This window comes from Calonectris borealis, chromosome 3, assembly GCF_964195595.1.
Source record: "Calonectris borealis chromosome 3, bCalBor7.hap1.2, whole genome shotgun sequence".
NCBI classification, from domain to species: domain Eukaryota; kingdom Metazoa; phylum Chordata; class Aves; order Procellariiformes; family Procellariidae; genus Calonectris; species Calonectris borealis.
The window spans coordinates 90,163,913-90,191,387 of NC_134314.1; the positions used below are offsets into that span (position 1 = coordinate 90,163,913).

A 27,475-nucleotide genomic window follows, 5' to 3' on the forward strand; every position below is an offset into this window, starting at 1 on the left:
GGAGGCCTCTTAGGAGGCCTGGTACGTGAGGGAGAAGGATGCTGTGATCAGTAGGGAACTGGAGGTGTTGCAAAGATGATGAAGACTATAAAGAATATGGGGAAAGGAAAAGACGATGTTACGGGGCAAAAGACTGGGACCTGGGATGTATGGTAAAGTTGTAGTTCTTCTAGGAAAGGGTAGGGGATAGAGCATGATTCCATAGGAAACTAAGCTTTTTTAGCTCTACTGCTGAGGGAACAATGTATTTATATCTTCAAAGGACAAACATGTGTGTGTGTGCATATATGCCATTAGTTAAGAACTGTTACTCAACATTATGAACATTATGTGCAGCCTAATATGATAATATGATGAGTACGAAGTTCAGTGATCTCATATAACCCTTAAAATGATAATACACTGCTACTTTTTAAGCACAGTTTTCAGTGTCAGTGAAAGATACCAAGCAAAATATTTTGATATTGTTACTAGTAATTATAGCTTGATTTCATGTTTTGTGATGATGTGAAATTAAGATACTACTTTTTTTCCTCTCCTCTCTAGGGGACGACTGCTGGTTGGTACTTTCGTGGCTCTCTTTTTCAACTTATTTACAATGCTTTCCATTAGGAATAAGCCTTTTGCTTATGTCTCTGAAGGTATGTGATAAATTAATCTATAACAAGAATTGGGAAAAGATTTTAATGTTCCTATTTTTATCAAGGTGTAATTTGTCTGGTAACTTTCTTAACTAGCAGGTATATATTACTATTACTGCCATTAATATAACTTCATGCAGTTTAGAATTGCCATCTGAATTTCAACTCTGGTTTGCTTATAGGGCTCTCTGAGTAGTATGTAGTCGTTAATATGATAAACTGAATATCACTTTAATGCTGAAGTATCCTTTATTTTCAATCTTATGGATTCAACCAGTGAAGGTCATCTGACACATACCAGAACTTTGAAGACATTTTATGGATATATTAATAGATGAAAAATAAATTGACGTAATAATTCTTCTTAATAGCTCTTTTACCTGGGACTTTTTCACTGTGAAGTAGGCTTGCAATCATTCCCGCTAACTGTAAATTGTTTATAGTTATATATTATACTTTGTATTATATAAAAGATAATTATGATGGTTATAATCTGCAATTATATTTGTATTTAATCAGTTCAGATTATTATGAGAGATGGGCATTTTACTTACTGCCTGGAAAAGTCAGACTTTGAGTTTTTTTTCAAGTGACAGTGAATCTGTTGAGATACATTTATTCATTCACAGTGCATTGGGTTCTTCCCTTAAAAGAAAACTTTAAGTGTACTTTAAAATGGATACCTTTACTTGTAGTAATTTTATTACCTTCTTTTTTTTGCAGCTGCCAGCACAAGTTGGCTTCAGGAGCATGTTGCAGATCTTAGTAGAAGGTAAAGCTTTACAATGTTTTCCAAAATTGTTAGCTTCTGGAAGGCAATGTTGGTTTTTTGTGTATAATAACGATTTGGATGGGTATTGAGGCATAAACTGTTGCGTATTAGAGATTTTAAAATAGCTTCACCTACTGCAGGTCTAGTGTATGAACTCTAGAGCAAACATTGCCTCTCATATTTCCCAGATGCATCAATCTAATAGAAATACATATTTCTGCATAACTTTCCCTTTGAATGTGTTCAGTACGTTGTATGTAATTCTCCTTGGATGAGGTGAGGTAAACTAGCTTTGTCCTGTACAGACTTGAACTGCATTTCTCAACAATCATTACCTGAGTGATATATTTTGTAGTAATTTGTGTTTATTTACTCTGTGGGGTGAGCAAATGACTAGGATGGTTGTAGTTTAAATGTGTTATATGAAACAGGTTACTCACTGAAACACAGCTATGGAAACTCCTCACCTGTCCACCAGGAAACTGGAAAGTCTGTGTCTTCCAGGGGCTGAAGCAGTGTTGCTCATTCATCTTGTCTTTTAACTCTCTGCTTGTATTAGATATCTGAATGTGAGATAACGTTGTTTGCAAATAATCTTGTCAGATGTCAGAAGTGTTTATTTTGAGCCATACATGTTCTTCCAAATACTTATGCTGTCAGTATCAAAATAAGAATGTTACACCATATTGTATAACATGTTAAGCGTGCTGCAAAGCCCACCTGTTTCTGCATGTTGTGATTTTTGTATACAGTTGAGGAAAGCAGAGAATGCTGGCTTGTTAAACAGAAAAATTGATTTTATATGGATATAAGGTATTATATCATCAGACCCAAATTCTGCAAAACAGCTTTGGAAGACTAACAATAGGGTTGCCCAAGTACTTGAAGTTTCAGTGTTAAAAAAAAAAAACCCAAACAAAAAAACCCAAACGTGGATAGCAGTCACAGACACTAGCAGACTTTTTCTTTAACGATGTGGTAACACAGTGTTATGGGGAAGGACACAAATGGATAACTTGAAGGGGTCCCAGATCAGGAGTATAGAATTACTACTGGGTTTTGAGATAACCTGTAGACAATCATGCCAAGAATTTTTAAAAAATATTAAATTTTGCTAGTACATATACAGCTATTTCAGATGTGTTCTGTGAAGCAGTGCTGATTACAAAATATCTGCACCTGTATATAATTATGTTGATTAAAATTGTAACAGGAGCAGAACAGCACATGATGTCTAAACATAGGTTGGTTCTAAACGGAGCAACAAAACATTTCATGTTGTCTTTTCCTTTAAATTTTCCAGTATGTGACATGCACTGACATTGACTGGGAAAGTACAGAAACCCTTTTCTCTCTTCATGCTCCCATTCCTAGGAGATAACTATAAATAAATAACTTTTCCCAATGTTCCCTCATGGGTTTTTTGGTCTCCTCTTATTCAGCTAGCTGGTCTCCTCCCTTTTATCAGACTCCATGAATTATTTAGCTTTGGCTTTAGAACACTTTTGCACTCCAAGGTGGCAGACGACTTGAAGACTAGAGATATGCACCCCCCCCCAGGACTTACATATATGTAATAGCAATATCTGAACCTATAAAGTACTTGTGTTGTGTACAGCTGACACAGCTAGCTATGTTACCAGAAAATAAAGTAGCACAAGATAACGTGTTTTAACATGTAGAAAAACTTTATAAAGATTAGCATAGTATAACGTTTTGTACATGGGAAGATAGACTTAAGGCAAATTTAAGATGCAAGAGTATTTAAGATGCCAAAGTATTAGTTTCAGATATGAGAGATAATGTGGCGTGGATCTAAACTTGATTAATTTTTGCTGACATCAGACTATTACAAAACTTCGAGCAGAATTAGAAGGGCCTTTCCAGTCCTCAGAGACATCATTTGCTGTGACTGCGAGGTGTATTTGAAGTCAAATGCTGAAATATGTGGGTGTCACTCTTTTGCGTTTTGAAGTAATGATGAACAGCTAGCTGACAACTGCTTTTTCTGTTTTGTTACAGTATTTGTGGAATCATCCCAGGATTGAGTAGCATCTTTCTGCCACGAATGAATCCTTTTGTCTTGATTGATATTGCTGGAGCCCTAGCTCTTTGCATTACATATATGCTCATTGAAATCAAGTACGTACAGTTGTTTAAAAAAAGTAACTCTTTTTGTATCCAGTCTATAGGAAATTGCATTTTTTACATGAAAGGAATGATCTCATCAAAAGCTGTATTTTGTATGAATGGGATTGCAATTCCATGAATATATTCGTCTTTTTTCAAAGATGCATAGTTCAGATGAGATTAGTATGTGTAATATTCTGTAAGCGTGTATAATTTAAAAGAATGAAAAAGGATCAAAAGAAAATTCTTATGCCTTTGAAAAATGTAAATACCTGTTTTTCTTTAAAATTGCTCTTTCTCTCTAGCAATTATTTCGCTGTAGACACAGCCTCTGCTATAGCAATTGCTTTGATGACATTTGGTACCATGTATCCCATGAGTGTCTACAGTGGAAAAGTACTACTCCAGGTAAGGCAGTGTCACAAAACAAGTTTTTTTTGTGGTTTCAGTTTTGTTAAATGTCCTTATTTTTTAAAAAACATAAAATCTGTTTTAAACATTTGAATAGGAAATGTTCCCAGAGGAATTTGTGATGTGCTACAAGAATTAAGGACAGTAGAAATATGCATCATGAAGTCATAAGAATTTATTGTGTAATGCCATGGGTCTCTTGTGTATTTAGACCAGAATTAAAGGGTCTCTTACTTAATTTTTATTTTAACTTTTTTTTTCTTCTTTTTCTTAAAGACAACGCCACCTCATGTGATTGGCCAGTTAGATAAACTTCTTAGAGAGGTAAGTCAGTGTATAATACATGACACAGTGTGCACAGCTAATATTAAATAAGCATTCAGGAATATGAAGAGTTTTTGTGAGTAGTCCAAGAAGATTGCTAAAAAATTATTTGTTTAATATTATTTTTTAGCCGCATGTAGAAAATATGAATCTTGCTATCTAAAATGAATACTGTCATTCAGGTATCTGGAACAAATCTGTTCAAGTAGTGCAGGCTGTTGTTTTTATTAACTAAATTCGAGCTACTATTGAAGAGGTTTACAAATGTGAGTAGGGGGAGGAAGAGGAGTACAGGTGGCTGTTGACTTATATATCAAGCATATCAAATTGAGAAAATATTGCAATTTGGCAGCAAGAGTTACTTGAAATGAGTTACTTAAATCCACTTTTTTATGGATTTGGATGTTTAAGGGTAACAAAAGTCCAGCAGATAAGCATTAGTGGCATGATTAACAGACGTCATCCATTCTGTAGTATGGAAGCTTTTATTTCACTATTGAAAATGCTGTACTATTCAGCTATGTGTAAAAGTACATTTCTAAAAGGATTTGAAACATTATTTCTAAATTATTTTTATATTTCTGGATGTTTGTGTAAAATTAGGTTTCAACTTTGGATGGTGTCTTGGAAGTTCGAAATGAGCATTTCTGGACATTAGGTTTTGGCACTTTGGTAAGTTATGTCTTTATTGTCTTTTTAGCCTTTAAGAAAGAGTTGTCAGTTACTGCTTTAAATTTTTATTTAAATAAAGTAAGATATTTCTTCTGAAATCTTAAATACAAAAAAATTTGATGGAGTCAGTACTCAGTCCTTGTGATTTATTGCAAAACTTCTCTTCCCCTGTCCTTTTTATTTTTTTAAATCTTTGTTATTGGTTAATATTATTTAAGTATATTGCAGCTCTGGATTAAAGCATGCATTTTGCAACTGTAGAATTTATTTCGTATTTTGGCACTGAAGAAAACCCCAAACAATAGTAAAGACGTCTTTCAAATGGTATATTACTGTAAATTGTCTCAGAGGGGAAAAAAAGAAAACTGTAAACCTTTAGGTACCAAAGGTCTACAGTAGAATCGTATGTTTTCAGCATTTCTGGGGGAGGGGGTGGAAAAAACCGACTACAGTTGTGTACTGATATTCTGTAAGCTGAAAGAAATGAAGGGGTTTTTTGTGATACAGAATGATCACACAGAACTCAATTCCTAAGTTGATGCTGGTATGTTGTGACAGCCAGAAAATTAGACTCTTAGAATTCTTCCTTACTTCTGAATTCTTCCAGTATGCTACCCTTCTTAAAAAAAGAAAAAGGCAGCAGCTCTGACTTGCTGATGTGAAAATAGCTTTCAGTTTACTATTCTGCCACTCAAAATACTGGATCACAGCATTGTTGGATTGATCGCAATACTTAGAAAACCTTTGTATTGATATTTACCTATTGGCATCTTCCAGATTGCAGTAGAAACTTCCTCAGACCTGGATATGTTTTCAGCTGCACCATCTGATGTAAAAATGGCTTATATAGCACAAGCTGTGAACCATGTTCTTTATTAAATATGAACTGAAAAAGCATGTGAGGGGTTCTGTTTTGTGTCCTGTTCTCTTCTGCAGCAGTAGTTCAAGGTAAATGAGATAGTGTTACTGAAAGAAAGGCAGGGACAGCCCGCAGTTAGATGCAAGTCCAGGAGAAACTCTTAGTCTGAGTTCCACAAGAGGCATTGCCTCTGTTCTTGCTAAAGGTCCCAGTTTGAGTGTGTCTGCCATGCGTGTTGTCCTCTTGTCTGCTCCAACAGCACAGTGATGACTCTTTCTCCTGAATTTGGAATATGGAGTTTGTCTGCACTTTGTTCTGCTTGTGGGCCACTTTTTTTCTCAGCTGTTGCCTTCCCTTTTCTGCCATCACATGTTGTATTTTATAGTTTGGTTTTAAGACTCAGTTTTCCTGAATTATGATCTTGATGTGTTCATAAGAGATCAATGTGTTAGGAAAGATCAAAATGTATCCTAATTATGGAATTATTAAATAAGTTTCTCAATTTAGTCAGCAGTCTCCACTGCGAAAGGTCTTTGCATAATTCTCTCCAGGTAACTTACCTCTTCTTGAATGCATATGGAGAATCTTTACTGAAGTAACAGTTAACAGCCACTTTATTTTTATTACTTTCTAGGCTGGATCAGTACATGTCCGAATTCGGAGAGATGCAAACGAACAAATGGTACTTGCCCATGTCACTAACAGATTATACACATTGGTCTCTACCTTGACTGTTCAGATTTTCAAAGATGACTGGATCAGACCTACCTTATCATCTGTGCCTATTGCAAACAATATTCTGAACCTTTCGGATCATCATATTATTCCAATGCCATCTTTGAAAGCTGCTGATAATTTGAACCCTGTTACATCCACTCCAGCTAAGCCCAGCAGCCCACCGCCAGAATTTTCTTTTAATACACCAGGCAAAAATGTGAGTCCAGTCATCCTTTTAAACACTCAGACAAGGCCCTATGGATTGGCCTTTAATCATGGATCCGCACCGTACAGCAGTGTACTCAATCAAGGATTTGGAATACCGGGAATGGGAGCAACTCAAGGATTCAGAACTGGTTTTACAAATGTCCCAAGCAGATATGGAACAAACACTCGTGAGCAACCCCGACCATAATAAACACCATTATTTATTGTACTTAAGGGTATTGACTTAATTCTTTTATTACCCAATTTTTATAAACATTTGGAATGTCAGATCATTCTAAATGGCTGGGAACAAGTGCATTGTTCATATTCATGAAATGGTTAAATTGCAATTTTTTTCTTTGCATCAGCAGTAGCTTGTGTAATGCCACAAATATTTTCCAGACTTACGATACTTTACAGGTAGTTTTTATAGAGTATCTATTTCTATTCAGCTTTTTATTCACCTTTCTTTATTTTCCCAAGAATGTATTGAGGTATAGCACAACTCCATAAGAGAGTAAAATGGTGACCAGGTAGCATTTTTTTTCTAATGAGAATTGCTTACTGAATGCTGAATAGCGGAGAGAATAGGAAATTGCAGAAATACAAGTCCCAGTTTTTAGAGATGTTTTGATTGCTGTATTAAGTCATCTCTTGGCAAAGTCACAATTAGTTTTTGGTTGCAAAAATCCATCAGTATTCATATTGTGGCCATTGTGAAGACAATCTGGCATTTCAGATTCTAATTAATTTTGTGAGACCATGTTTTTACATTTTTATTGATGCTTTTATAGAAATTCAGATGGTTCAGCAACCATTTTCTAGTTGTAAGTATTCCATATCCATCTCTGATATTTCTTCCTTTTTGGTTTAACTGCAAAATTACTTAGCAATATACTGGGAAATAAAATATTTCAAACTTAAGATTTTACAATCTTTTTTACGATTAACCCTATTTAAGATACAGAGCAGATGGCTGTATTGTTTCTGAAGCCAGTATTTCATTTTTGACTATGGAAAGTATTCTCTGATTCGATTGTGACTTTGTATTTTCCCTCTTTGTATTTTTTCTGGAGTTTCAGGGGAAAAAGTATCTATTTATATTCCTGGTTTATATCCAGAGTACAGGTCAGTGATCACTGACAGTCATTGCTAGAGTGCTTAACCTTTGGGGCACACTTGGAAAAAGACTGCCTAACTTGTCTCTGCTTTTGCATTATCATTCTGCTGTACATCTAGAAGGCCATAATTCTTCAGGGCCTTTCTCAGAGAGCTCTTCCCTCTGACTGATGTCTTTTTCTTCACTGCTCTGATAACAGGGAAAGGCCTTTTAGAAACACTTCAATTTTTTCTGTTCTCCTGTGCAGTATGTATCTCAATTCCCTAGCCAACACCTCCTCTGCACTTTCTTCCGCATCTCTTGGCTGTTGAGGAATGGGTTGCCCATTCCTATTGTTTCACTTGCAACTCAGGGTGCTATATATTGGCTTCCACCTTGTTAATCTGTATACTAAGTCTCTCCATTTGTCCAGGGTGGTTATATGGAGCTGTAGTGTCTCAGGGACTCCAAAGATATTAATATGTTACCTGAAGATAATGGGTCTGATAGAGAAATCTTTCTCTTGTAGAACTGAGTTGAGAAAACAGCCTTCATTTGCATTTTAAAGATCTGTGGCCTCTTCACACTAGCTGATGACTTCTTTTTCTGCATAAGGACGTTGCTTTCCTCTTTTCTTTTTTCCCTCCACTTCCTGTGTTTCTCGCTCCAATGCTTGGAGGAGGGCGTCACTCTTGCAAACAAAGCAAGGTGACATTCTGCATGATGGTATCTTGCCGGGATGTTTTAGGCTGAGGGTAGTGTCCAGACTGCCACTGGTATACAGTCCATGTAACCTACAAGTAGGGAATCTAGTTCTGTACTTCATTTGCAACAAGAGTAACAGTTTCATTGCTGTGTTAGAAAATGTAATGACCTGGAAAACTTGCATTTAAAGATTACAGTGAACTTACAACGATTGGGTATGTTTCTATGAGGTCAGTATTAGCTCAATAATCACCTTTGTTTCATTACTCTGTCTTTATATGTAGTCTATTACATGTGCCATTGCTGCATGGAAATTTGCTGAAGTACAGAACACTTGAACAGATTCTCTGTACCTCTTGGGTGCTGAACTAGCCTGCACGCTACAGCATCTGCAACACCTTAGAGCCAGCAGAATGTTTACAATATACTACTCTCGTGTGGCCTATTTGAGAATTGTTCCTTACTCCAGTTTCATAACCAAACGCTTGCTCTTTTTCTGACATTTTAAATACATTGTATTATATTGATTGCATGCCTATTTGTTTTTAGTAGAAAATTAAAGCTCCATTTTATTAAAAAATGAAGCTGATCTTTGATTTAAAATGAGAAGGGAGAATGAGGATCCCAGAATTCTGAGTGCAATATAATCACTTTAACAAAATTATTTTTTGGAGTGATTGTTTACAATATATATCATATGTGTGGATGATAAAGATTCTTTTAGAGATTAGAACAGCTTTTTAGCTGCTTTATTGTTATGTATATATTAAGAATATTTGTTAAATCAGCACAGAGTAAAATGTCTCCTTTTATACGAGGAAAATAAAATCAGTGCCATCCTTAAATGACAAGGAAAAAGTGGTAATTTGTGTACAAGATTTTATAGTTATCTTTTTATATATATTGATTAAGTGATGCTCTCGGGTGATGCTTCAATCTCGATGAGCAGATGTGTGAAACTTCAGAACTGTTTTGCTGGGTCTGCTACCAATGTCGACGGGGTCCTTGTATAATTCTACAGAAAATATTTTTACTGCATTTTGTCTTTTCTAATTGTATTTTGCTCTTAGGCGGTCAGAATTTAAAGTTTAATTTGAAATGTGGTGAATAAGAATTGCTAATTTAAATCATCTTCATTCCTAGTGATAGGAATGCTGCCCCAGCTAGAGAAAAAAGAGGACTGGTACTCACTATCATTTCTGTCTACCAGAGGATTTGGCATTGCTACTCCTTTAACTTGTTCCAACTGTGATTGCATAGGATCACTTCACTTGTAGGTAAATGCATCAAGCTTTAGAGAATTTGGGGGGCATGTGCCATTACTTAGGCTTAAGATTCTTGTGAAAAACTGCATTGTCCTGATATAAAAGGAGCTAGAGCGCCTACTACAGTACAAATAACTAATGTAATATGAGGGGGTTTTGCAGCTTTACCTATTGAGTAATGGCTCTTGAGTTCATTCTGTTCTGTGTTCCCTTCATCCAGGTAATAACCACGTACACCTTTGGGAGGACTCTGACAACCCAGTGACAGCCTCTCGTGGGTGGTAGATTGATGATTTTTATTCCCCCCCCGCCCCCCCTTGACTGAGCTGTGACAAATCCTGTTCAAGGAGAGAACCTGTGCAGCAATGCTGCTGATTTGTGTAATTATTAGATTAGTTGAAGTCCCTCAGTTGATTTCTGTCCCCTGCTGCCACCATCCAACAGGAACAGAGAAACTGTCCAGGGATAGGTTCTCAACATAAAGCCTGTCTCTGAATTCTGAAGTGATTATCTGTACTGTGCATGTCCTACGGATCTGGATACTTAGTGATATTCAGTGTTGAAACTGAGGGTGGGAGATACCAGTCCTGGTCTTTTCGCTTGTATTTTTTGTTTTCCGGGTATTTCGTCAAATGGCTAGACTTTCTTCTACCTGCTTGTTCCCCTCTGCCTTAGTAGCAGTGAGAACCCACCTTGCACCATGTCTCTGCTTTACTGACTACTTCAGGTTCTTGTGCTTTTCGGAGCTTAGATTCTTGGATTCACGTGATTATTGGGCCGATCTATGTTTTCCTTCCAGCAGTTATTTTTTAAATGAATGACAGATCATATAGATTACTAAGATGATGACCCTCCCCTCTTTAGGTAAACCCTTTCCAGGGCTCACATCCAGTTAAGAGAAGGCCCTCTTTTCCCGTATCAAAAAAAAACCCAAAACCAAACCACCACCACCAACAACAAAAAACCCACAAAAAACTAAGATAAAAAAAAAAGCAAGCCTCTTCATGTTTTCTTTGTGTTTTGAGAACCATTGAATCATATTACACCAACCTGTATCTTATTTCTTTGAACTGAGTAAACATAACTCAAGAGAACTGCATGCTCAGGCAGTGAGAAATTGGTGACAAAATTGACATGCCAGAGATTTGGTGTACTACATGGTTAAATTATGGTTTCAACTAACTCTAATAGAGATTTTTAAAAATTAGGCTTTTCCCCGTTATAACAGCCCTCTGACCCCACATTTCATAATGAAGCCTATTTTAAGTTAACTTTCAGATTCTTGAAGAAGCAGAGTAGCAGTGCACACTGCAAATGCATACTGCATTTTTCAGGGGCCCTGCAAAGTATGAAGAACCATAAGAGTTCACCTGTAAAAATGAAATTAGCCACACAAACTAATGTTTAATATTTCTGTATAAAGCCATTTTGTTAGCTTTTTTTGCCACTTAGGAGGGTGCAGTAGGTGCCTTATACTGCTCAGAGTATTCAACTTCAGAAGATTTAATTTAGTTGTTTAGAATATTTTCTCATGGGCTGAAGTAGAGGAGAAATGATAGCAAAGAGTTCAAATAGTTTTGATGTATTTACAGAGATGTACAGTAATATCTGAAAATAAACACATCTGTTCAATTTTTAGAATTTTCATTGTATTCTATTTCAGAAGTTGCATGCAAAATAGAAACATTTCTCACATGTTAAAGTGATGGGAAAACATAAAACGCTTTTGTTTCATCTTGAGCAACAAAACCAGATTGAATTTCATTTTCAGGCTGTCCTGTCATAGTAAAATTTTACAAATTTGCATACTTCTAAATACATACTTCTATTTACACACATATTTTAAAGTTGCAATATTGTCTTAGATTCAGAAATGTTTGCTTTAGGAAAATGGTAAAATACAGGCCAAATCTGACATGCCTACAGCTCCATAGGAAGCTTACTTCCTTTTTAAATCTCTTTGCCCAGGATAGAACTTTCTAATGGAAGAAGTTCAGAGCAGTAAAGTACTGACTTGTTTTTTCTCAGTTCATCCTCTACCAGCTTGATTTTTTTTTTCCTTTCTTTCTTCAAATGCTGTCATCTTTTTCTCACCAGTGGAAACCATAATTCTGTATGTGCCTTTGAGTACTGTTCTTCTGGCTTCTCCTATTGATTTCATTCCAGACTCGATTTTTGCCAGTGTGTTATACTAAATTTATTGAATAATTCCAGTATGGAATGTAAAAGCACAGGGTTGTTAAACTGGTGAGTATCTTTGTGAGTATCTTTTTCTGACATAGGCTATGGCTTGTCCTTACTTTTTGGTGCTTAAACTGTCTTCCTGCTTCTGACTCTCATACTTATTTTACTCTTGATAGATAGCACTTTGCCTTTAAAATTATATTTATATAAAACTATAGTTTCTAAAGTGATCACTTTTCTAGTATAATTACTTCTGATGTAAACTGTATTAAAAACAGCAGGTTTGTTTTGGTGTTTTTTTTTTTATTTTGGGTTAAATTGTGAATGATTCTCACATGAATGAATGGTGTGTGCTGCGGCATTGCTCCCACACACCACCTACTCTTCTGTTTATATCTCTTGTGTTGCAGTCAAAGCATGATGGAAAGCCCCACGTACCTTCCTCTTAGCATCACTCCCCACCACCCTTCTCCATCAAAAAGTATCCAACAAATGACAGCAAGAAAATTGAATTTGGGTTATTTCTCTGTTTCCTGGTGGCCTGCTGTCCGTGGACAAGAGCCTTTGCAGCCCTCTTTGTAGGGGAAGGAAGAGAGGGGGCAGAGAGGATTAAAAATCCCTTCTGCGTGTCAGGAGTCCTAGCAACTCATTTCAGGATGAAGTGCTTTAGTTCAACCCAAAGTAAGAGTTTGTTTTAGTGTGATTTTTGCCTCTTTTGATAATGTGGTATAAATTTCCATTGCTGAACACTGCAAAAGTTGGTCACACCTTGTAAAAACTGTAGCTAACACTTAAGTCGGGAGGCATTCCCTCCTGGGATCTTAATATGTGACATAAAACAGTGATAACAATCTGGAAAAATTCCGGGTTTTTTTATTCAGAGGTAAGACATGGAAAGATCAAATTCTTTCCAGGCTGAAACTAATTCTTATTTAATGCTATCTTATTTGGCTACATGGAACATTGGGCCAGGAACAGCTGAATCAATAATCAGTCTAGCAAGAGCTATCATCATATTTTGCTTTGCTTTAGTGCTCTCCAATGCAATTAAATAGCAAATGTGAAGGCGGGCAAACAATATTTAGAATGGAGTACGATTTCTTGCCATTTTGTCTATCACAGGTTTAGATATTCCAGTACAAACACTTGCAGGATTTTGCTGAGATTGTCAATAGTGGTTTTGTCAAGGTTTTCTTCTGTGTCCTCCATGGTATGCCACACTGCAGGAAAAGGGGATGGAATCAGATGTAGGACTGGAACCCCTATAGGGAGGAAAGTGAAATTTGGAGAAGAAATATTGGAGAAGTTTTGTTAAGACAATTGATATGTTGCCATTTGGCAATAGAGTCAGGTAACTACTCAATAAGCTTACTTTATAGAGGAGTGTGTGTCACTGCAGCTTCCTTTTACCTTCTCTTTTTTTGAAGCCTGTGACTGCAGCCCATCCATTTCATTGTGTGTTTCCTAAAATGGGCGCCTTCCTTTCCTTTGAGTATTTTCCCTCTTTTTTTTTTAAGGCACCTGTAGCTAGTAGTTTTACTCTGATACTTGCTTTTTTTTTTTTTTTGAGATCGTTTGCATTGTTGTTGTTGATACCATGTTTAGGAGCTACAGAAGGGCAGAGAAACCACTGCAGCTCCCCAAACTGAAAACTGATTACCATGTTCTTGTGACAGTGTTAAGATTGAGCACTTTTTGAAGCGTTTTTTAGTCCTCTCCATAAATGGTAAAATAGGGTGTCTGTATTTTTACTCTGTGAAATAGAACCACTGTTATCCTCAGATAAAAGAACTTCCACTGCATATATATATACACATCAGGCCATCTATACATACTGCAACTTCTAGGTAAAGGAGGAGTGAAATCAGTCTTCTGCTTCCTGATCACTTTTTGGGGGGAGCATGTTTCTTTCTAGCCCCTTTCCTGTTTTACTGCTTTTCCTCTCTCATTTTTCAGCTGCATACTAAGGAATCTCTTTTCTTCACTAGGTTAATCGTGTTATTAGAAAAAGTTTTGAGGTGTAATCATTGTTTTCCCCTATCAGCTTCTCCCATGTAGGATTTTTGATATCCCTGGACATGCACATGATGGCTGTGTTGGTTTCGTTGGACCTGGGCCCTGCCTTGGTGTGAAAAATGAAAGATTCCTGGAGTTGAAGAGCCATTGTGCAGGAGACAGTAACTATAGCTCAGTGAAGAGAGCACTTGCTTGGAAGTGGAGAGGTGTAGCTGCTCTTGTGCCTGCTTCCAGAGCCGTGTGTGCATTTCACATTACTCAGTAGTTAACAAAGCATAAGCAATGGTAAAATTCGGGGCTGGATATGAAGATACCTCCCTCCTTTCCTAGGTAGATACCCTCTTCGTTGAACTAGTGTTACATTCCTTTTTGGTTAACCCTTCTCTAGCAATATGACTCTTGTAGTCCTTGCTGTACAGTGGAAAACTTCAATCAGAAGAGTTTGCTGTATCTACTACCCTTCTTTGGCCCACCTTAGTTTTGAAGATGCTCTGCTGAGTGCTTGGATCGAGAAGGACATCAAATCCACATCTTGAACTTGGACAAGTGCTTTAATCACTGATCTGGTGGCAGCAGTAGTACAACCGCTTTCCCTTTCTTTGATTGCATCCCAAAGGAAAAGAAGGGATGCAAAAGTCAGGCTATGGCTTAGGTGTCTGCCAGGAGAAATGCTTAGGCACGGAATCCCAGTTTCAGGTATGTGCCTAATTCCAGGAGGGATTTCAGGCATGTTGTGTCCTTTGCTATTTCTGCTGGCTACTCTACGCACCTTTCCCACCCCTCAAGCTGACAGTTATGAAATCTCCATTCTTTTTAGGGAATGAGGGTGTCTAATTTGCGTATGCGAGTTTTTGCAGGAGTCAGTGCCTTTGAATTTAAACAGGTAATAGTGAGCATTACTGTAACTTTGACAACAGATCTTTGTAGTCTTTGAAGATATGACCCTTGAGTGTTTCACTGCTCCTAGAAATAGTAACTAGCTGGCTAGTGTGGTATGTAGTGATATCCCACTGGATCAGAGTTGCGTATCTTTGTAGGACACTGCTGCTGACAGAAATTTCCATTATCTCTGTGCCATTGGAGCTGCGCTCATGCAAAATGATGATGGGTGTGTTTTATCGCTGCTTTTGTTCGGGTATGTTTTTCAAAGCTGTGACTCTTGGCCTGTGTAAAATTGGATTTGGAAGCCTCAAGTTGGGGCAAATAAGCTTGAAAAATGGGATCATATGCACTTGCTCATTCACTAAATGATGCATTTGTTACTGAACTTATACTTCAAAATATAAGAGCTTCCGGTACCTCTTAATAAAAATGGAACGTGGTCATCTTCAACCAAGCCTCGATGTAAAATAGTCTGGAAATACTGCCTTTCAACAAGGTGATTCTTCAACAGATTCATGTTGTGTAGCTCTTGCTCTGTAATTCACAATCAAAGTGATTATTACTTTTGGACAATATGATGCGTGTTAGCACATCTGAATTATTTTTCCTCTCACGTGGAAGCTTTTTCCATCAAAGAAGAAAAAGGAGTTGGTGACTGTCTTTTGCATTTGTTTAGTACTTAAAGACCTCAAGATTGGTGCTTTTACCATCGTTTTACAGAAGTGAGAACTAAAACACAGAAGTGAAGCAGTTCCTAAGAGTCGCAGAGTGACAATCAGTAATAGAATCTGTTTCATGGCTTCCAAGTATCTGGGAATTTTCCTTAGGTTTTTTTATTATTTAAATATAAAAATCTTCGTATAGGTTTAAGATGCACCAAATTTAACATTTACATTATTAAATATTGTAACTGTAAAACAGAAAAGTAATCTAAAAATCTGATTTACAGGACTTAGTACATTCAGAAACTACACAGTAAATTTTCAAATTCATCAAAAGCCCATACCCTTCTCCTTACCAATTGCTTGAAGCCTCTGAAACCATCGAATAGTGTTTGGAAAATAATTGGGAAAGACTGGGTTTGGTGCACCGATTAAATCCAGTAGTACAAGCAGGTCCTACAGAAGAAAGAATCTTTAATACAGAATTCTTTACATTACTACACTACCATCAACAGCAGCAGCAGCAATGAAACCTCTTGGTTCCTGTATAGGTCATGACTAGGTTTTTGATAGCTCTGGCCAAAGATCTGGCTTGGTGCCTGAGAAGAACTCATTAGCAGAACTCTATTCCAATCTGATGCATTTTGCTGTCTTTCCGAGGAGGAAAAAGGTAGGCAGTTTCTCTGTTCCTCAAGCTGAAGCAGACTGCATCGCTTTGTTTGCAGTTTGTGTGGTATATTCCTTTAAAAGAAAAACTATGGTAGGTGGGGAGAAAGAAGAGGAAATTGCTTCTTCCCCAGGGAAAGACGTTTTATGAGTCACAAGATACAGTGACAGCAGAAAAGTGTCTCAGCAGTGAGTAGGGAAACCAGAAGGCAGTAGGGAGAAGGGAGCAGACAACCAGAATGTTAGTAGGAATCAAAGGGAAGCGGAGGGCTTGCTGTAGCTTAGTGCTGAGCTAGGGGAGATTTGTTCATAGACCGACGCTATGTCTGTGTTCTTTCCTAATCACTTCGAATTATCTCTCTTGAAGAAGGTGGGTTTCATAGTTTGTATTCTAATAAATTTGTATATTTTCATTTTTCAGTGATTCCTCCTCATACTTGCATGGAGAAGGTCTAAGCAGATTCACCTGAAAGGCTTTTGCCAACTCTCTATTTTATCACATCTCATAAAATTTCCAAAGCCTGCTTCTTCCTTTAACTTTGGTGGGGTTCATGGTTTCTTGGGAGTTTGGCCAATTACTAATGAAATATTAAAAAAATGCAATTTACTATTACTCATTAGGGAGGTGAAAGCCACTTACTATGCCCTGCAGCTGATTTGTGGTTGTTGAACCAGGTGGATGTGGAGTAGATACCATTTTTTGAGCTAAGTGTTGAGATCCGTAGAGGGAATCGGAAGGGGACCAACGGACAAAGGCTTCTTCACCGTCAAAAAAAATGAGCTGAAGTGAAAGGTCTGGTCTTGACGTTGAGCTGGTCTGTTGGAGGAAGTTAAAAGTAACATAACTGATTCTGGCCAGAACATTAAATAAAGGACAAATACTGTAGTCATATAAGCAACATCAGTAGGGGTATATTTTCAAGGTACCCTATGCAAACCCTTCCTATGGCTGTTAAACACGCATTATGGTGTAATAGTAGTAGTGATCAGTCATTATTCTTTATGTAGCACAGTGACATGTTCTCCAGTCTGGTATCATTTTGGTTCTGGTTAAAAGTTCCATTTCTGACTTTAGTGGACATGAGCTGAGTATGTTGAGACAGGTCTGCAAAACCAGGTAGCAGAAACATCATCTCAAATAATGAGGAGATGTGTCGGCAACAACACCTGATGTGAGTGCTAATATTATTACTTAATAGCGCCACAAAGGAGTAATATCTCTGCTACAGTTGTGCATCAGCGGAGGTGAATCATGTCTTTGTAAAGTTGATGGTTCTTTAAGGGACAAAGAGCAGTCATGAGAAGAATGACCATTGCTTTTCCTTCAGGAGGACTCGCAACCACCCAGGCAGCTTTACCCTAAAACCAAAGCACAGAATGTGGAGTAGATACACCCTTCCCTTTCAACAATCAAAAATATCACAGCAGTAAAAACTGAGAATATATTTGATTAATTTATTTAATCATAGGAGACAGCTGTGTGAACTTTCTTCCCAATGTAGAAGGAGCCTTTTTTCTCTCTGTTTACTAACTGAAGCCTTGTTTGCACTGGCAGCATTTTCTAGTAATCTACAAGATGGCTAAACCCAGTTCGGTTCCGCTATATGAACAGTTTTGGGAACTGTAGTCTTAGCAGTTGCCATATATATTTTAACCCCTCTGTGAATTAATGCTACTTCAAGTAAAATTGCATGATGTGGTTAAAAAGGTGGGGTCACTGGCAACAGCCATGTCCTGTATCGGCTACAACTCCCAACTAGCTGGAGCTGATCCAGTATAAACAGTAGTGGAAAACTTCTATATAATGTCGCTCACGTAGGCAAGATGATATTGATTATACTCACAGTGATATATGGATTTCTCTAATGGCAATGCTTTGCTGCCCTTTGTCCTCTGCACAGGACAGAGCTCTTTTGATAGCAGTCATTTTGCATTACATTCTGGAGGAAACGGTATTAATGCCATTTGAATTTTAGAAAGTAGTATTTGTAATTATTATTATTATTACTGTTTAACACATTCCCAGGTCTGAATAATGTGGAGAGATGTCTTTGCCCTTTGATTTTAAACTTACTCTGTATAATTGGAGAAACATCAAGATAAAAATCAAGCTTCAAAAAAAATCAAAACCAGCTTCAAATCAAAGTATAAATAGATTTGGCTGAAAACATAACAGAGTCTGTTATGCTACTATGAGCAGGGCAAAAAGGTCATAGCTAATGTATTAAGCAGATGGATCCCAAAGTATATTTTGTTAACAGACTGTACAAATTGTAGCCTGTGCAAAGTCATTAGATTCCCTTTTTGTCAAATGCTGTCATTTTACATGATAAAACAATTTAATCAAAAAATGATGTATTACTTGCAAAAAATTCCAGTCTTTAAGTCGGTGTGCAGGTTGTTCCATAAATAACCATCAGGCAAATTTATTCTAAATGAAGCTTCTAAATGAAAGCATATGTATTACAGGAGTGCTTTGTGTTGTGATTAAAAACATTGCCATATTCTTAATCTTCAAATTCTTAAATATTCTGATGTCAGAAGGCACCAAATCAGCTTTTGAAAACAAGTGCCGACAAGTAATCTTAATACCTGAGCTGAGTATATTCCTGACACTTTGTAAAGCATTTGAGAGACCTTTTCCTGTGAAAACTCTGTTAGTGTATGAGAAATATTCTTCTGTAAATAGTATATACTGAACCAGTAGATGGCACTCATGAATCTGTAATCCTACAAATTTGTAATCCTACAAATTTGTAATCCTACAAGCTTTTAGAGCTTGTAACATCAACAAATTTTTGTGCCCAGCAATGGCAGCACTTTGAAGCAGATTTTCATAGCATAGGTAACATAGACTGATAAATATTATATAATTACTTGACTGTTTTCCTGTACTCAGCCATCACTTGTTTCATAAATAAACTATTCAAATTGATAAAGGAAAACAAGAAGGAAAGCTTGAAATCGTTATGGGATGGAGGGACGTGAGTGTAACTGTCCTGCACAGAAATTAGTTCATCCGTCTCCCAAAACAGCATGCAAGTGTGAGATTTTAAAAATGCAAGATTCAGAAAGCAACAAAACTTTGTCAATGATCCTAGATGTTACTGCTTACAATAGGAGCTTCTGAGTAGGGTTCTTTGTCTTTTAGATAGAAAGTAGGATTATATCTCGCTGAATCTATGAAACGTGTATTACTCATGTATAAATTGTTATTTTATATAATTGTATATATTTATTAGATAATTTTTAGATAGTCACCCTTTGCGTAAGAAGTTTCAATGTGATAATGTATACTCTATAGTAGTAGATACAGATCTCTGTTCTGTTCTTCTTGAAGTCAGTGGGAGTTTACTATAGGCACAGCGATCAGAGAATCAGGCACGCAGGCTGTGGGAGAGAACATGAAAGTGCCCTAAGGCCTACTGCTATTGCAAAACCAAATGAAAATGAAACAAGCAAACTACCTTGATTAACTGAAGCTTGTTATCCAGGGCACGTGCCAGCTCCAATATCATAGCACAAGGCACGGCTGAATCAGTTGCTCCTACAAATGCTCTCTCCTGCCATTGCCGTCCAAAGAATTTTGAGTCGTAGTGGCAAGCAAGTACTAGGTGGCGTTTTGCAGAGGGGTCGAGAGTGCTGATAATATTTGAAAATGTTTGATAGCCATATGGTGTGTATCTCTGAAATGTATCTTCTTCAATTTCCCAACCAGCCTGTAATCTTTGAAGACGGTGCTTGATGTGCTGCAATTAAAAAAAAAAAAAAATCAGATTAGCTTGCTTCAGAAAGATGTTGCAGACAAAGTGCCATTAGCTTATTAATAGTGGCACTTAGGTTTATTTCTGTAAGTTCATGGTATTTTTAAAAGATAAATTTTATAGCAAAAAATTTGATGTTACTATATCAAGTAAGCAATATCTTTGCTACCTCAGCCTCTGACTGGCTCATTTGCTATTCATTTCTCCCTTTTGTCTCTTGTCTTTGGAGTCTGAGAGTGCTTTGAATGATTGCCCATTAGTATGACACATTAAGATCTTGATCTCTGAAGTTTCCAGGCCAGTGTTTTTTCAGGTGTAACCAGGACAGATTTAATGTTTACCTCTTCAAATCTAAACTCAATTGTGTCATTAAATTAAATGTCAAAACTGGCTGCAGAGAACTTGTGGCTATTTTGACAATTACCATGCGTAGATGCCACAGCAGTATAAAAAAAAAAAGCTGGTTTTTTCAACTTCCATGAGAAATCTGCCTTTCAAGTAGCGTAAGTTGTTTACAAGGCTGTAAGAGACAGTCTGATTCCTTTAAATTAAAGAAACAATTAAACATTTCAGAATAAACATTTCAGAATAATCTTTTAAAAATTAAATCTGGTAAGTGTGGCTCATATAAAGATAAAAATGAATACAGTAAATCTATAAAAGAGATCATTCATTTTAGGTAACTTCCTAACTAAAAAGAATACCTCTAACAACCCCAGTTATACTTAATACAGAGTTCTGGCTAACTCTTATTAGAGGGCCATCTCTGTTGAGCAACTGATTTTTATGGGTCCCTAGAGTGCTTCTTCAAGGCAGATTCCTCTCTCTTTAAATAAACATTAGCAAAAGCCTCTAAGAGGAAAAAAGAAAACAGACTTTGAAGACTTGTCCTGCTCTTAGTAAAGTCAGTGGGATTATTGCCATTAATTTTAGTACTAGAACAAACTTCCATTTTGTTTGTGATCACCCTCTGAAAGCTTTTATGGTGTTGTATGGTCTATCCTCTATCTGTAAAATGAGCAAAGGATGTCTGTTATGGATTAAGAGGAGTATATAAGCCTGGATGGAGTTCCCAGTGCGCACTATCCTGACTGGCACTAGCCTTCTCCCTTAAAGGAGTCTGATGCATTTTCTGTGTCTTTACAAAGAAATGTCATCCATTTCAAACTCCACTGTGCTTTGACAATGTAGGACTCTTCTTTTTTTCCTTTGGTGGGGGTCCACTTTAGTACATGCTGTTACCTTGTAACAGGATGATCCTGTTTTGAATATGATCTGTGGTTTTCTGGCCTAGGCTCAGCTGTTTTTTTGTTTTTTTCACTTTTTCCCCTTTCATTTGGCTGCCTTCCAGGGTATCACTAAAGAAATCACAAAGCTAAATCGATAGAGACACATGCGCACGCACACACACAAAGCATAAAAAAGCAGCATTTTTCCAGTCTACCAATTGCAGAGTGGCAAATAAACTTACTGTAGTTAGGGTTATCTTGGAGCTGTTGAGTCACTGCCTCAAGGGTAGATGAAGGCTGGTGCTGTACTTAAACCAGTGCTGTGCTTTGTCACAATGACCATCTAGGCTGCCAGTTTGGGCCCCTCTGATCCCTTTTCGTGTTGATCCACACATCTGAGGCAACACTACAGGGAAGTGTAACAGCACAGGACCTCTCCAGAAAAAGGGCGGGGGGGTGTCATTTATTTCATCCCGCGTGTAGGGTCCCGGGGGGTTTGAACCAGAGGCCAAAAGCCTGTGCATGTGAGGAAAAGGACAACTGTTGTGTTGTACTTTGGGTACCAAACTGAAGGCGAGCTTTTTCATTTAAAACATAAATTTTAATATGTTGGGGTTTTTTCTCCATCGTGCTATGCAGCCCCAGACAACGATGTCAGCTAAAGTGCAAGCTGTGTCATGTAGGCTCTCTGCAGTCTAGACTTGAACAATGATAGAGTTCGTCCTACCAAATGAAAGGAATGTGTCTGCCCCTTTAGTGGTCACTAAAGGCACTACCAGAATATGAATAATAGATGTTCTTACAGGTTTTCAGGAAATGTCTTACCTGTCGTACGACATGATTTCCTGGTGATCCTGAGTATCTTTCTATCAGGATAGGGCGCAAATCATTCTCCCACATTTTAGAAACATCTGTGTTTGCTACAACTTTTTGAATAGCATCAGAATGTAAAATTCTTGGTTGGTGAGAATACTGTAGAAAGGAGAAAAAGGGAGAGATTGCTATAGCTATAACTATTACTATACCTTTTTAACCATGGTTTTCTTCAGAATTACAGTAAATGTGATATATTTTTATATATATATTTTGATTTATTGACAACAAAAAGTAATCTTAAGGAAAGCTTTTCTCTCAAAAATTATTGACATTTTAAAGTTCTGTGGCTTCTGTATCTTTGATTTCCATGCAAAATGTACTAGTATTAAAAACATGGGAGAAATTTTTACCTATCAGCTGTAAAAACTCAACCCATGATTGGGTTCTCTTTTTTCTAATATCTTAATACTACATACATAGTCATGACTGCAACCATGCCACCTTCAAATGAGGTTTCCATTGGGACAAACACCAGAAGCTTTGTTTTTAGGAGTAATATTTAGCTTTATGCTGTGCCTGTATTATGAGATGTAGTACTGCAAAGAAATGCATAAGCTAGCTCAGTCCCAGAAGGAGTGAAGCTGTGTCTTTGTGGCCTCTGCTCGCAGTGGTATAATTGGTGCAGCTCACGTGGGGCTAGCTAGGCTACACATCAGCTTTGTGACACATGGGTTAACCTCAGAAGTGGCAGCTTGTCTCCTGTGACAACAGCTAGTAGGGCTAGCTACCTCCTAAGCGGCTTCTTTTCTGTTGCCTAAGCATGGACCTTTAGAGCTATTTGACATGACCTACAATACTTGAGACATCCTCACGGGGCTGGCAAGTATGTCAAAGATGCGCAAGAGCCTTGTGCTGTTCTGGAGCGGTAGCTGAATGCCAGGTGGCATCCCCAAGGACATCTCAAAAGCCCCTTTGGGCACCTGATGTGAACCTACCCAGTCGCTAGCAATCGTCTCCTCAGGAACTTCTTGAGCCATTCCTGTTTTTATAGATTCCTATTTTAGGCACTACTATAGCATGCTCCTATCATATCCATTCCTTATTTCTATCATAGAGGCTTCCCTCTACTCCTCTCTTTCTCCCACTGAAAAATGCTGGTCTGATTATTTGTTCTTTGATCAGAACAGCCTTACATGATTGATCAGACTTGCTGTCCTTCAGTGTACCCTATCCACCTGATTCTTTCTGAGACGAGGAAAGGGAGGGAAGCTGGAACATGAGTGCGCCATAGCTTAGAGTACAGGACAATGGTATTTTCTATTTTGTTCTATTCTTTTTCTTTCTTGAAACTGTTTAACAACTGACTTGCTTCTGGGCTACTGCAGCATCAAACTGACATTTTCATAGATGTATTTACTCTAACTCCATCATTGTGTATATTAACAAAAAATAATCATTCCCTCTCCTTTCCCACTCACTCATGTGTGTCATTTCACATTTGTCTGAAATGACTGCTGAAACTCATTACTTGGCCAGAAAGCATACTGACCCTGAGATATTCTGCAGTCCTGTTATCTTAATTACCCTGACTGACAAATATTGTTAAAAAATGAGTTTTGCCTCACTATTTGTCATCTTTTCTACTTCACTTATGTGTGTGCTAAGCAAAGCAGGCACAAGCACAAATATTTTCTAGACTTCACTGTAAGCATTTAATTCTACCCTTCTCTCTTTTCCTAGCTGTTTATCTATGTGTGGACCTTTCCTCTAATTCCACTTTGGTTTACTTAGTGAAATTAAGTAGTGGGGAGACACAAAGACACTGAATCCTACGATGCCAATTTTAATATAGTTTTTAAGTTTAAAGCTGAATTTTAAGACTACAAGGACACCAAATTTTAGGATGTGCAGTTAACATTTTTAATGCTAGCAAATTTAGACATGGGTTAAAGAAAAATTGCATTTCATCTGATATAAAGAACAACTTCTACAAATTTGGAAATTGTATTGTAGAAGATGCATAAACTGTCTTTCAAAAGACAAAATGTTTATAATACAGTGGAATTTACACCAAATGTAGAAAAGGCACAGACAAGAGAAAATTTTGTCGGAGAGCTCTTCTGTTTAGGAGGAACAGACTGTAAAAGGAGAGAGAAAATCCAAAGCTACGCACTTCAGAGGAGCGTAGGAGGTCAATTTAATTAAGGAAGTTCAGAAAATATGCCTTCAGTTGAACAAGTAAAGGGCTTAATTAGAACGTGGAATCGTTTCGCTTCTAACAGAGCATGCCTGTTAATTGTGGTCATTGAATCACTTTGCAAAGAAACATTATTATTATTATTGAAGTACAAATGTATGAAAACACTTCAGAAGAGAGGAATAAATTCCCATTTCTAATAATAGAGATATCTTCAAATTTGAGAAGTGAAAGGAATTACAAAAGTGGCCATGAAATAAAAAAGCAGCAGAATGAGATCTGTAGGTGGCTTGTTCCTTATAAGTATTGGTCAATCTCTATTTCCTCCATGGCCAAATACAGAATGACGTATTTATGACAGGGGTACCACTAAACCTTTTGTACTAAGCTGCATAAAACTGCAAGGCTTCAACTTCTACAAGTAGCCCACGCTTACCTTGCTGATTTTGGTGTATTTCAGCTCGGTGCCAATGGAAGTTAGCTTCTAAGAACTCTTTAAGTTTAGGACCCGATTCCTCCTCCTCAATGAGAGGAGGAGGGGAAGGTCTGTACGCTGCAAGACTTTCAGCTTCTGGCTCACACATCTCTTTAGGGAGAAGGAACAACAGTTGTCAAGGGACAAGGACTTCATGAGAAAGAGGAAGTGGTTCTTGGTTAGTGTCTGCAGGGGCAGAGGAGTTCAGATGCTATGGTGCTGCGGTTAGATGATACTACTTACATCATTGGCAAGTAGACTGACTAGCTGGAATGGAATGAGGTAAAGAGTGTATTGGTGTGGCTCAAGGGACCGGAAAAAAGGAGCACTGGGGCTACACGCTTGTACGTTGACTAGTATGACTAAAAATTTAGCCTCACATATTCTTATATATGTATTATATATGTACATATACATGTATTATGCATATTATAGACGTAATATGTTACAGGTATGTAGTCTATACATGAGATAGATGTTATATAGAGAGAGTAAGGCAGTATATTAATGGTATAAAATGACAAAGTTTCTCTCTTTTTTTCTTAAAAAAAAACCCAAACCAACACTTATTTGAATGGGGAGTGAATAAAATCAAGGAGAAAGGGAATGACTAAGGGAAAGTGAGTGGAAACGTATGAGGGCAACTTCATTTTGCCAGTTTGTCCTGGACGCTGATCTATTGGTGAAGAGAACGGTGGAGAACGAAGGATTAGTGGAGTTTGGTCAGTTCTGGATGAACTTTGAGTTCAGCTCTTCCACAAACACCTGGGGATGGGCCCTAAAAGTATATTTGCCGTTTGGAAATATAACCCTTTAACTGAATGAAATTTGCAGTTGTGTGCCCTCGTATGTTCCACGTGGTTTCGTTCTTCATGAAGAAGCTATGTTAGTGTTTCACAATCAGCCACTAAGAGTTGTTACACAGAGAAATCCCGGGGCTTACTGCTTATTACTGTTTCATTAAACATTATCGAGATTGCTTTTTTCACTAGTTCACACACATGTTGAATTAAAAACAATATAGTATGGCTCTACGACATATTAAAATATTATATCCTTTCAAAACAATCATGCAGTAGCTATCAACACCATCCCTATTTGTTTTTCCTAGATAAATGTGCATCACTGCTGGAAGAGCTATTTATTTTCTCAAACTAAGACGCTGTCCTCTGAATCAGTGAAATCATGTTGAAAATTGGAGTAGAATAGAATGTTACATGGAATATAATTTCGGATTTTGACCTCTCTTGTCCTGTTCGGGTTTCCTCATAAATTCACGCAGTGTCCCCGACAAAGCTTATTGCGCTAGCTGCCCGTTCCCAGGCGGTGTGAAAGGCATCGCTGACATTTCAAACGCGTGAAGAAGACGACTTGTTCTCTGCAGCCGTTAGCTCGGGGTGAGAGGGAGGCCATGTTACCCACCCTCACCTGCGCTCTCCGCAGACGGGGGAGCCCCGCAGCTCCCGCGCTGCGCGTGGGGCGGTGACCCACTGCTGAAATTCATCCTGGCGCCCAAGGCAGGATCACATCAGGATGGACGTGCGAGGTTTCCCGGCGGGCGGAGGCGTGTACCACCGCCCGGCTGCTGACCCCTGCCTCCCAGGAAGGCGCCTCCCGCCCCCCCCGCAACCATGTGGAGAGGCAAGAGGAGCCTGAGGCCCGCAACCGTGACCCACCTTCTCCAGGGTCCACTCTGCTCCGGTTTCCCTCCCGTGCACCAGGTGAAAGCAGGCGACGGCGGAGAGGCACAGCGCCCCAAGCAGGCGGGAAGCGGCCGCCGACCCCTCGCCCCCGCCTGCTCCTGCCATCCCGCTCCTCATCCCGGGCGGCTCTGCCCGCGGGCCCCCTTCTCTCCACCTTTCCGAGGCCCGGGGGTGGAAAGGGGAGAGCCAGGGCCGGTGCCGGCAGCGGAGGAGAAGGGGCAACGCGAGAGGTAGGGCGGGAGGCAGGGCGGGAGGGAGGGAGGCTGCTGCAGAAGTGGGCGCTGGCTGTCGCAGCCGTAGCTCTGCCGGCCTCTCGCAGCTCGTCTCCCCTCCGAAATGAGCCCCGTCCCTGGCACCACGTCAGCAGTGCCAGGAGGGCTGCCCCTGGCCAGCCCGGGCCCGCCGCCCCCTTCCTCCTCTCCTCCTCCCCCGGCACCGCCGTGTGGCAAGAGGAGGCCCGCAGCGGCTCGTGATTTTCACCGTGAGAAAAGCTGTAGCCTGCGGTTTCCCCTGAAAACCCGTTTTGTGTTTCTAGGGACGGCTTTGACGTGACTGAGGCTCAGAGGCTGCCTGTGGTCTCGGCGCGCTTCAACACAGGCGGGTGGCTCCAGGCACTTGAATGAGGGCTCTGTGGAGCAGCTTTAGGCTCCTGCTGAGGGTGGGCCTTGATCATCGTGGCTCGTTGCTGATGACCAGCTTGAAATGAGTATTCGTTAAGGGTCTTGAAAGACAAAGACCTATGGAATTGCAAAGTGGTTTCATAAGCTCTTCTTATGATCTTTTTTGGGCCTAAAACGACAATACTCACTAAAATGACAATCCTGTCTTCAGGCATTTTAAATTCTGTAATTATATTATTAACTACCAATGAAGCAAAATTTGTGGTGAGGTGATATTTTGCAGTAGACCAATTAAAACGATTAAACTAAAGATTTAAGCTTCTGAGCCCACAAGCCCTTCTTTAGGTCGTTTGACATTGCCATCCTTGCTGTGCAGTGTTGTAGAAAACATCTGACTATTCTGCATCGCAGATACTCCATTTAAAGTCCCCAATTTTTACATCATTCTTAAAGTTCAGA

At 38.6% G+C, this 27,475-nt stretch overlaps 2 protein-coding genes across 9 annotated transcripts in view; one reads left to right on the plus strand and one right to left on the minus strand.

The window, feature by feature from the left end:
- The window catches only part of SLC30A6 (solute carrier family 30 member 6), a 29,080-nt gene extending 9,135 nt beyond the window's left edge, over window positions 1–19,945 (plus strand). For 6 of the 8 annotated variants that reach the window (XM_075146613.1, XM_075146614.1, XM_075146615.1 and 3 more), the window contains 7 exons: window positions 547–641; window positions 1,365–1,413; window positions 3,436–3,555; window positions 3,849–3,951; window positions 4,231–4,278; window positions 4,882–4,950; window positions 6,444–19,945. In XM_075146613.1, the coding sequence (XP_075002714.1) occupies window positions 547–641; window positions 1,365–1,413; window positions 3,436–3,555; window positions 3,849–3,951; window positions 4,231–4,278; window positions 4,882–4,950; window positions 6,444–6,941 (982 nt within the window). In that variant the 3' untranslated portion in view covers window positions 6,942–19,945. The remainder of the gene's footprint in view (window positions 1–546; window positions 642–1,364; window positions 1,414–3,435; window positions 3,556–3,848; window positions 3,952–4,230; window positions 4,279–4,881; window positions 4,951–6,443) is intronic. The other 2 variants (XR_012673092.1, XR_012673093.1) reach the window with 2 other exon arrangements.
- On the minus strand, window positions 12,840–26,841 carry QPCT (glutaminyl-peptide cyclotransferase). The gene is made up of 7 exons (XM_075146619.1): window positions 26,370–26,841; window positions 22,031–22,177; window positions 19,680–19,961; window positions 16,853–17,029; window positions 15,903–16,002; window positions 15,302–15,418; window positions 12,840–13,248 (listed from the first exon to the last, which is right to left on the minus strand). The coding sequence occupies exons 1-7, from the start codon at window positions 26,511–26,513 to the stop codon at window positions 13,103–13,105; spliced, it is 1,113 nt and encodes a 370-aa protein (XP_075002720.1). The 5' UTR covers window positions 26,514–26,841; the 3' UTR covers window positions 12,840–13,102.
- Between the last annotated feature and the right edge of the window lie 634 nt (window positions 26,842–27,475).